At 37.8% G+C, this 11322-nt stretch overlaps 1 protein-coding gene across 2 annotated transcripts in view; it reads left to right on the top strand.

The window, feature by feature from the left end:
* The first annotated feature begins 4890 nt into the window (after positions 1 to 4890).
* Positions 4891 to 11322, top strand: part of CPVL (carboxypeptidase vitellogenic like) — a 107009-nt gene continuing 100577 nt past the window's right edge. For both annotated transcript variants that reach the window (XM_021689718.1, XM_044920099.1), the window contains exon 1: positions 4891 to 5074. In XM_021689718.1, coding sequence (XP_021545393.1) covers positions 4897 to 5074 — 178 coding nt within the window. In that variant the 5' untranslated portion in view covers positions 4891 to 4896. The remainder of the gene's footprint in view (positions 5075 to 11322) is intronic.

Below are 11322 nucleotides of genomic sequence, written 5' to 3'. Positions count from 1 at the left end.
CACTTGTTTGCCTAGAAATCTTTTAGCAAAAGAGCTAGAGTTGGTATTTATGGAGGGTTGCGCAATAGCTCTTTATGATAGGATTCGGGTGCTTTGGATATGCTTGAATAATCTCGAGATGTGCTTACATCTTTTTAAAGTAGAGGAACCACTTTCTTGTACCTTTCTTTCATTGCAGATTCCATGGAAATGTCTGTTACTCATTGGCCTGTTTGTTTGTTTGTTTGGGGGAATGTTTTTTTTATGTTGGGAGCTACTAAGGCCAGTTAAATATGGAGGGGGATCCAAATAGCTATTTTACTGCAGGTACAGCATTTCTTACGTGAACAATTCCTATCCTTTGATTGGAATAATAATCTATCATATCAAATAGGCAAGTGGGAAGGAGAGAACACAGGGCGGCTTGACACGTCTGCTCTTTGTTTCTTTGTCCTCATTCTGGAGTTTTTGTTTTTGATTCTTTTTTCATTGGTAGACTGCACCGTTTCCAGTGGCCTTTTCAGGTTTCTTTTGTAGAAGGCTTGCAAATCTGACCGTGTTAATGGTTGCTTTCAAGCACTAGACAACTTGGCAGGATTTTGCCCTTTTGTCTCTTCTGCTGATCATTTCAGTTGGAATTGGAGTGTGAGTTGATGGAAAGAAGTTTCCAGCTCATTTTTCAAATTAGGAACATGAGACCACCGTGTGTGGGTAAATGTTTAAAAACCAGCTCTCTGGGGGTGGGAGTCTTCGCTGATTTCTGTGGTGTAAATACTCCCACCCGGGCTGATTTAAAGGTACCAACAAGATGTTCCCTGAATGCAGAGTTGGAAAGAAATGCACAGTAGCTGACCATTATGGAATCTGTCCACCACATACAAAAACCATAACCCTGGAGTCATGGTAAAATGTAGTAAATAGTTATAAAGTGATGAGTTTTGAGTATTTATTACTTATGTTTTTAAAGAAAACTTATTAAATGGTTAATTTTTAACAATGGCTTTGTTGAAAAACAAGCTCTCAAAGCTCCTGGAAAGATAACCACTGGTTTTAACACATCAACTGGGACCCAGAGAAGTCACTGTCTCACTGAAGTGTCAATGAATGAATGAGTTGGCAGAACTGTTTCTAAAAACCAAATTTCTCTAGGAAGATTGACTTATTAATATTTCTGCTTATTCATTTGTCATTTTTTATTGCATGCTCTAATGATCTGTGAAAGGGGATTAGGACTGTTACGGGCTGTTAATTATCTATTGAGACAATAACAGAATATCTGAATATAATTGTAATCAAGAATAAAAGTGTGGAAAGCAGATTCCATGTAGAGCCATAAATAAATCCTGGCTTTGAGTCTTGGGCCTACTACTCACCAGTGGTGTAAACTTATGTCACTTACATACTTCTCTGGCTCCAGTTTTAGTCTCCAAGATGAGAGGCCACATGAAAATCTAATATCTCATATCTGTCTAAAATATGACTCATTATTTAGACATCAGTTCAACAAGTATTTGCCGATACCAATTATGTACACATTTGTTATGGACTCGATTCCAGGTAGAATTAAATCCAATATAGGAATAGTAATTATTATTATAACAGCATCTCACATTTACGCAGCGGCTTTTAATTTGCCAAAGAGAAAGTGTACTTTTGAGTCTTGAGGTTCTATGGCTCTAGGAAACCAAGACAAATCCTCATAGAATGTTAGAGAAAGAAGAATGTATTCTAAAAGAACAAACAGAACCCTTATTCCTAGGAAACGCAAGAGGTCATAACCAGGTAGTAACAAGGAATAAGGAACAAGCATTTTTTTTGCCATGTCTATCAGTTGCTTCACTTTATCTTAACAAAAGCAAAACTAAAAACTATTTTTTTCTAATTATAAGAGTAATTATTGTAGAAACCTTAGAAATTTTAAAAAAGTGTTAATTAAGGAGAAACTACCATGTATCCAATATAATAGCCTGCTCTTCTTTACCTAATATTTTAGTATATTTTCCAAAATATTCTTGTTATTTTAATTGCTGTGTCTAATTCCATCTTTTTGGTGTACAACAATTTACTTATCTTAAATTGTTTACATTGTTGACAGTTTTTATTATTCTAAGGAACACTGTAATAAATAGCTGTGTTTATAGAAAGACATTGTACTTTGGACGTATGGTTTCCAACTGTAATATTTAAGGTTTAGTAAGGCAATTTTAGTAAATCATATAGTTTTGACCTTTAGCTTGTTTAATTCTGCTAATATTGCTTTGTATTTACTTAGATTTTATGTTTCTAAACATTAGGAGGAACAGTTTGCCTGAATCCTTCAATATGATATATTTGAATTGGAAATAGTATCAATGTTTTCATATTATTTCAAGTAGACATGATAAATTGGTTAATTTTTTTTCACTTTCTATGGGCAATAGCTTCTAGTACAGGATTTTTTGTTTAGAAAATACTCAATAAATGTTCAATACATTGCAAGATTCAGGCTAATTTAGGATAAGCAAAAACATTTGAGAAGAATTTAAGAAAAAAAAAAAAAACTTCTCCATTCATGGTAATAGCTTTCATTTTCATGAGGAGAGATGACAGCCAAGCACAGTTCAGGAATTCTGATGGTTAAATGAGAATTATGAAATGAAGTATGTTGTTGCTTTAATTCACCGGCATGAGAAACCATGACTCTAATAGTTATTTGATTAAATGTTAATGAGATCTACTAAATTGACCCAACTCTTACTTTTATGTATTAGATTTATGTCAGTTAAAACAAGACGAGTTTTACCTCTTTCCTTCTTTAACATCTTTAAGTCAGCATCTGCTTACAAGGGAAGTGTTGTTACTACCCTGGTTATTTAAATATTAATAACTTCCATTAAAGGCAGCTGGAGGTTTGCAGCAGGAAGATGGAGAAATTAGATGGCCTGATTAGTTTCTTTCTGCCACTAGGAAAAAACAAAACCTCTTACTGGAAGAGCTTCTTCCAGGATTTTTTTAATTCCACAGATTTTTTTTTTCCTGAACCAGTTAGAGAGTAAGATTCTTGATTTTAAGGATTCCTTGAAAGTAGTTACGTTATTAAAACATGAGTGTAACAAGTTCATATAATTAAAAAAGAATGCTTTATCAGCTCCATAGTGGTCACTACTCTTGGGCTTCTTGGGACTAATTTCAGGTTTTAAATTCATTTTGTTCCTTATTATAGTCACTAATAGGCAAAGCCATTTTTTAGCTACGGATTGTATTTGGTTGGGCTTGTTTACATGAAGTATGGGGAATTCTATTAAGTTAACCATGAAAGACTTGACAAGCATTGTATATTTGATCAAATTATAAATGTTTATCTTATTGGGGAAATGTGTCTAAAATTTGTTACAACCAGTATTTTCATGTTATGCCAGCTTGGGTTATGATAAGCACATGGTAATAGATTTTTACACATTTTGTGTTTTTAAGATGTTTTAATGGCATGGTATTTTAAAGCACTGTTTTAAACAGTCCAAAGCAGGCATTATATTTGCATAATTGTATATTTCTTTTTACATCCAGAAACCTGAGTAAAGTATTTATTCATGTCACGTACTTTACTTAGACTTTAGAGCTAAGAATTTAGATCATGCTTAAATAGTAGTAGTGCAGAGTAATAAAAACACTGATGTCGGATCATAATACTTAGCATTAAGGATTAAGGTGAGTCAAGTGAGGCCCTTGCCCAGGGTAAAATTTAAGAGAGTGCCGAAAAACTCAATAATCATGATACATAGTATTTTAATGCAATGTTTGGGGAAAAAATCAAAATTAATGCCAAAAAAAAATCCATGATGAACAAAACATCAAAATTTTAGAAAAAGTTGCCAGCCAGCCCTGCCTGTACCCCTGGCTCACCTTAACCTGGTCTTGGCCTTGACTGGGTTCCGCATGTCCTTGGATGAGACATTCCTTTGAGTCAAATTTTCCTTATCTAAAATTGGTGATAATCATCTTTGATGTCCTGGTCGGGTTATTAAGATATTCAAATCAGCTGAAAACACATGGGAAAGCCCATTGTAAATACAAATTATATGTTTATATACAAGTTTAGGGAAATCATCATAATTTTAAGCCATTATTATTATCAGCTGAGATGAATACTCTAAGCAAACATCAGATTCGAAGGCCCTTAAAAAGCTGTGTTCATAAAGTTTGCGGCGTAGCTCTTGAGTTTATTTATCAGCTAGCTATAGGGGCAGGGACCTATAGATAGTTGTAGGACCTTCCTTTTCTTCCTTCTTTCTTTTTTGTTCTCGGATGCAAAATTTATGATTTGTAAGAGACAGAAGAGGTAAGTGGAAATCCATTTTGTTTATTTTAAATTTCTCTGTGAAGTGCCATGGACAAGTCTCACTTTGCTCAAGCTGTTCTACCCATCAGTGATGCCTTTCCCCCTTTCTCCTGCCCATCTGGGCTCCACCTACCTTTTACTCACATCCGTGACCTTGGTAAGGCCTTCCTGGGTTCTCTCAGGCTGAGATGTGTTCTCATTCCTCTCCCTTCCTGGTAGATAAATGTCTCTACCACTCATCTGGTGATCAGTTACAGAGTCCTGTTGTCTTGAGGTTTTATCTAATCCTGCATTGAATTTACTTTTCAGACCACAGTTTTAGAAATATAAATTGTTTTTCTAGTTAGATTATAAATCCTTCAATAGCGCCTCCTTCTCCCTTAGACTCATCACTTCGGAGTCAGCAGGGATTGGGTCTGTTTTATTCAGGTGGTATCCAAGGTGCTTATTAGCAAAGGGCTTTGACATACAATATACTTTTTTTTTTTACAGTATACCTATTTTTTGAATGAAATAAATGAATGTCTTGTATGTAAAAAGGCTGGGTAAATATTTATTCTTCAGATTCATTCGTTGTTTTCATTCTAGGACTGGAGAGAATGGTTGGTACCATGTGGAAGGCGACTGTTTTGGTGGCTGTATTCATGTTCAGCCCTGGTGGTGATGGGCTCTTTCACTCCTTATACAAAAAAGCTCGGGTTTCTGTACCACATAAGGGAGACGTAGGAGAGCCATTATTTCTTACTCCCTACATTGAAGCTGGGAAATTTGAAGAAGGTAAGTTTCATAAAATCAGAAAACCACTGGTATATTTTCAACAGGTTGTTTTTTTTTTAAAGCAGTTATCTTACAGGATTCAAAATACATTCTGGTATTTTTACTCAGTTGTTTTATTTCAAATATTAATGGTTTGATGTCCTGTGTTATCAGAGTTTTGAGCTAAAATGAGAGCTTGCCAGGGACAGATTATCTAGAGGTGGAGCCCCCGCACTTCTATTTATAAAACTAGCATAGTGCCTGTCCACAACTGGGCACTTAATAAAGAGAATACTAACCTTAGAACTTCATACATGTCAGTTACTGGTTCCAAGGATTCTATGTAAACTTATGTAAGCATCTCCACAACCCAGGGAGATGTACCTACTTGACACACAAGAACACTAAAGCAGAAAAAGATTCAGTTACTTGTCAGAGTCACATGGACACCAGCTGGTAGATGCAGGATTCACACCCAGACAGCCTCACTCCTTAGTCTATGACCACAGGCACAGTGTTGGGCCCTTTTGCCTGGCAAGTTACCCAAACCTACCCAAACCTAGGCCTCAGTTTCTTTATTAACAAGATGGGGATATAATCACTTAGTCAAGTTGCAGGGATGTGAAGAATCAGATGAGAAAATGCACATGAAGACTCTTGGTAACCTGTAAATTGCTCCCTAAATATTAGTGTCTGCAAGTGGCTTTTTATTTAGACATTGTGAGATTTTCTATTATTAATAGGAAAAAGGTATTATTTAGTATCATCAGAGACTAAAATTTATATGTCTCTGCTCTTTTTTTTTTTTAAAGATTTTATTTTATTATTTATTTGAGAGAGAGAATGAGATAGAGAGAGCATGAGAGGGGGGAGGGTCAGAGGGCGAAGCAGACTCCCTGCTGAGCAGGGAGCCCGATGCGGGACTCGATCCCAGGACTCCAGGATCATGACCTGAGCCGAAGGCAGTTGCTTAACCGACTGAGCCACCCAGGTGCCCTAAAGATTTATTTATTTGACAGAGAGAATGAGAGAGAGAGAGAGAGAGCATGAGAGGGGGAGGGTCAGAGGGAGAAGCAGACCCCCCGCCGAGCAGGGAGCCCAATGCAGGACTCGATCCCGGGACTCCAGGATCATGACCTGAGCCAAAGGCAGTTGCTTAACCAGCTGAGCCACCCAGGCGCCCCTATGTCTCTGCTCTTAATGCTTCTTTATGTTTATGTAAATCACTGTGTAGATAAGTTACTTAATCCTTCGGGACATCAGTAGGCTCCTGAACTATAAAATAGTATATAGGCAGCTACTCTGAGGTGCTATTTGTAAAAGGAATTAGAGAAATGGGGTGGTGCTGTGGCATCAGGAAGGGTCTTTAAGAGGGTAAGAGACCGTGTGTTTGCTGATAGAAATGATCCAGCAGAGGGGGGAGTTGATTGGGGTGGGACAACTATTTCAGGAGTACTTGCTTTTCCTTTTTTTAAGATTTTATTTATTTATTTATTTGTTTATTTATTTATTTATTTATCTGAGAGGGAGAGAGAGAGCGAGCAGGTGGAGGTGCAGAGGGAGAGCGACAAGCAGACTGTGCTGAGTGCAGAGCCCAACATGGGGCTCAATCCCATGACCCTGAGATCATGCATGACCTGAGCCGAAATCAAGAGTCAGACACTTAACCGACTGAATCACCCAGGTGCCCCAGGAGTGCTTTCTTTAAGTAGATGATAGACATGGTGGCTGGCACATAGATGGGGGTGCTTGCTTTGAAGGACTGCAGTTTATCTCTAATCACAGGTGGGAAAACCGAGTTAATGGCTGTGAGGCTGGTAAGTTGGTTGATAGCATGAGAATGTGTGGAAGTGATACTGGATATTTTAGGGAAATAATCATTTTAAAGATCAAAATAAGTGTATGGACTCCATAAAGAAGTTTTAAAATAAAGCAACTTCTCTTCATTTGAAATATTCCCATAGCTAATAGGATATCATCATTTTGTTTTGTTTTGTTTTGTTTTCTTTAAAACCAACACATTCTTATATCTTAAGGGTGCATTTGAGACCTGGTCACGTGTCTTTTTCTGACATACATATTGACTTCATGTCTCACTATCTCTTTTCTAAGAAAAGGTGAAAAACTTTGATAATGTAGTCAGTGTACATTAGTGTACATTTGATGATGTAGTTAGAGAATGTAGTCAGTCCTTTTCTAAAAAAGATTCATTTTTACTTAATGTGGAAAATGGTACAGGCTCATATCACTAGACAAATATGAAGAGGCAGAATATCATCCAAATCCACCAAAATGAATCACATGCATTCATTTTGGCTTCTTTAATAAGTGGGTACTGATGACGTAGATTTTGTTCATTAACAATAAATCAAAGCAAATCATTTAGTTTAGAGATGAAAAGGAGTTCAATACTCACAACCAACCCTACCAATCCATAGATGAGGAATTTGAGACTCCAGTATCTTACATGACTTGCCCAAGGAAATGCAGATAAGAGTACCAGAGATGCATTTAGGACTCAAATTTTCTTTTTTTTTTTTTAAGTATTTATTTATTTGACAGAGACACAGTGAGACAGGGAACACAAGCAGGGGGAGTGGGAGAGGGAGAAGCAGGCCTCCCACCAAGCAAGAAGCCCAATGCGGGGCTCGATCCCAGGACCCCGGGACCACGACCCGAGCCGAAGGCAGACGTCCAACGACTGAGCCACCCAGGCACCCCATAGGACTCAAATTTTCTGACTTCTTCTCTGTGATATGTCTGCTATAATTTATTTCCCTTTGTTTAAGACTCTTGTGCTCTTCTTTTTTTTTAAGATTTTATTTATTTATTTGAGAGAGAGAGAAAGCACACGAGGGGTGGGGAGGGGCAGAGGGAGAGAGAGCTAAGCAGGGACCCAGATGTGGGACTTGATCCCAGGACCCCAGGATCATGACCTGAACCCAAGGCAGACACTTAACCGACTGAGCCACCCAGGCGCCCCAAGACTCTTGTGCCCTTCTGATGTGACCAGATGCACACACATGAAACAATTAAGGAATAAGGCAGTGAGTACTAAAACATTAAAATATTACATTTGAGGTAGGCATGCTGGAAATTTTGAGAAGAAAGCTATCCTATTGGTTGGTCCAGAAAACAATAATAGTGTAGTAGTCAAAATAGCAAATGGTTAATACTTAATAATTATATGCCCAGGACCAAGCATAGTTTCTTTTTTTTTAAAAGATTTTATCCATCCATTTGACAGAAAGAGAAAGAGCACAAGCAGGGGGAGTGGCAGGCAGAGGGAGAGGGAGAAACAGGCTCCCCACTGAGCAGGGAGCCCAATTTGGAGCTTGAGCCCAACTTGGGGCTCGATCCCAGGACCCTGGGATCACGACCTGAATGAAGGCAGATGCTTAACCGACTGGGGCCATCCAGGCGCCCCCCTAGCATAATTTCTATATGTAATAGGTACTCAATAAATATTTGTACAATTTAAGTTTTAAGCCCAAATATGTGCCAGACATGGGTATTACCCACACCTTAGCTTATTTAATCCTCAGAGCAACCCTAGTGAAGAAGGCATACATATTGTTCCCATTTTACAAATGAGAAAACTGAGGCCCAGAAAAATTAAGTATCTTGGTCAGGGCCATTTACAGGTAATAAGTGACAGAGGTGGAATTAAAACCTATCTCTGCTGACTCTAGAACCTGAGGTATGAGCCACGGCTCTGTGTGACTAGATCCAGACTGGAAGGCGCTAGGTGAGATTTGGGCAGATAAAGAAGGACATGTGTATACTGATGAAAGCAGTTTCAACAGAGGCATTTGGTGAAAATGACTATGGTGGTATGTCTGTATCATACATCTGGAAGAACCAAGTGAAAAGAATATAGAGAAGCCTATCCGAGAAACGGTCCACATCCCTCCCATTCCTGTATTTGTTGCCTACAAGCATTTCACCATTGTGGTCATCAGCAGTAGCCGAGAAAGCTTCTGGGGGAGGTAGTTTTCATCCTTGGTCCTTCTGTGCCAAGTCTGATGGATCACCATCTGATGAGCGACAACATCCAAAATAGTAAATCTGATGTAAAGTCACTTTCTAAAGTTCTATTACACAGTCAGAATTTTTGAATGGAATTTTAGGTGGCTGATCCAAAATCTGGTACATCTGGGTATTCAAATGCAGCCCTCATAACATAATTAAGGATAATTTTATTCATCCGCTTTACTGAAAGTTCAGGAAACTCTGGACAGATGGTCAGTTCATTCTCCTAAGTTCCTTTTGTTTATTGAGTCTGTCAAAACCTTAGGAACATGAGTCTTAGTATCGCAGTGGAACATTCTTGAGATAAATAGTAATTCACGAAAAGACAAGGGAATTTTTTATTTTTTAATCTCCCAATTAGCTGGTTTAGTTTTGTGTAATTGTAATTGTATGTTTACTTTCTCTGCAGCTAGAATAAACTCTTAAAACAAAATGAATAAAGGAGGCAAATTTAAAAATATTTACAGACACTGCCTTTTCACAAACTTTAAAGAATATTTTGATATTAGGTCTTTATTATTACTTATGGTCTGGCAGTGTCTTGTCTTGTACTGGAGTCTTTGTGAATGTGATGTGCATCCTGATTAGCTGGTTCGAGTCCTTCTTTGGTCACACTCCAATCTTTTTCAAAGTGTTAATATCACAAACACTGGTGACCGCAGTAAATAATATGGAGGAAGTGAAATCACTTCAAAGAAAACCTTTTCCTTTTTTTAACTGTTTTGAACATTTGTATTGTGAGTCATGGTTCCAGGAAGTAAGAAACTCCTACATCTTGGGAGTTTATTTTCCACATTCCATTAGTGGGTTCTGGAAGGATGAACCAAATATCTGAAAATATGAAATATCATTTTAGTTGAAAGAACTTTTAATTATTTTACCATGATTTCATTAAAGGAAATTTAAAAATTGAAATGGGGTGAAACACTTTTGTGAGCCAGGGAAAAATTCTAAATTCTTAAGATCTCAATAAGGCCTGCTTTCCTTAGGAGGTTTTTGTAGAAATATGCTAATCCTAGTGCATTGTCAATGTGATGGGTTTTAGTTTATTAATTCATTCATCCATTCGCTAACATTCATTAAAAGGTGTGTGTTGAATGTCTTTAAGTTCTTAAATCAGCATCCCCCTGGGTACAAAGATAAATAAGACAATTTCCCAGCTTTCCAGTAGCCCCTGATCTAGAAGGAAAGCAGGAAATGTACCTGAGTAAGTAAAAGGTAGCAGACAAATATCTTTGGAACCCTCAGTAAAGGAGGGCTGGGGGAGCATCTGAGTCATTTCAGAGCAGGCCAGTGGACCTTGTGCTGGGCTGGCCTCAGAGAGATAGATTGATTCAATCATCTCTCTCCCGTCTTCCATTCCCTTCAGCTCCTTTCTATTATATATTTCCTTTTTCTCATTCTACTTTGACCTTTCTCATTTTTATCTGTCTTCTTTCTCAAATCCTCTCCTGCTCACTTACCTCTCTGTGATTCACATCTCACTTATTCCCAACCCCTCCATCTTCAGTTCTCTCTCCTCTTTTGGGGGGTTCTCTGATTTGGAGAAGATTAATAGTTTGGAGGAAAATATGTCAAAAGTGTTATAGGTACAAAATTCCAGTTAGAAAAGAAATTAAGTCCTGGGGATATGATAACGTACAGCAGAGTGACTATAGTTAACAATACTGTATTGCATATTTGAAAGTTGCTAAGAGAATAGATCTTAAAAGTTCTCATTATAAGAAAAAAAATTGGAACTAGGTATGGTGATGGGTGTTCACTAGACATTGTGGTGACCATTTCACAATATATACAAATACCGAATGGTTAGGTTGTATATCTGAAACTAATATAATGTTACATATCCATTATATCTCAATTTTTAAATGGCGAAAGAAAGAAAAAAGAAAGAAAGAGAAAGAAGAAAAAAAACTTTTGAAAGACTGCCCAGCCCCAGAGGATAATCCTTCTTTGGTCTACTTGAGAGCGGAAGCAAAGAAGGGTGGAGGAAAGCAAGGCTGCAGGGGGGAAGGGAGTAGGCTGGGAGGAGGGCTGACACATACCACGTTCCCCAAACACTTCTCTTTTCCTTTTCTTAAAATGCTCCTCTCCCTTTCTTTTTTCTTTGCCTTTTTCTGGCAAGAAGGCTAGGTCTCTTTGGGAAGAGCATGGGAAGAGCTAGAGAAGCTGGATTGAGTTATGCAATCTTCCCTAGGGGAACTGGACTAAGCCAGAAAAAAGCAAAGTCTTCCAGA

This window comes from Neomonachus schauinslandi, chromosome 12 (genome assembly GCF_002201575.2).
Source record: "Neomonachus schauinslandi chromosome 12, ASM220157v2, whole genome shotgun sequence".
NCBI classification, from domain to species: domain Eukaryota; kingdom Metazoa; phylum Chordata; class Mammalia; order Carnivora; family Phocidae; genus Neomonachus; species Neomonachus schauinslandi.
Note: the sequence above shows the minus strand (reverse complement) of the source record. Positions and strands in the feature narration are given on the sequence as shown.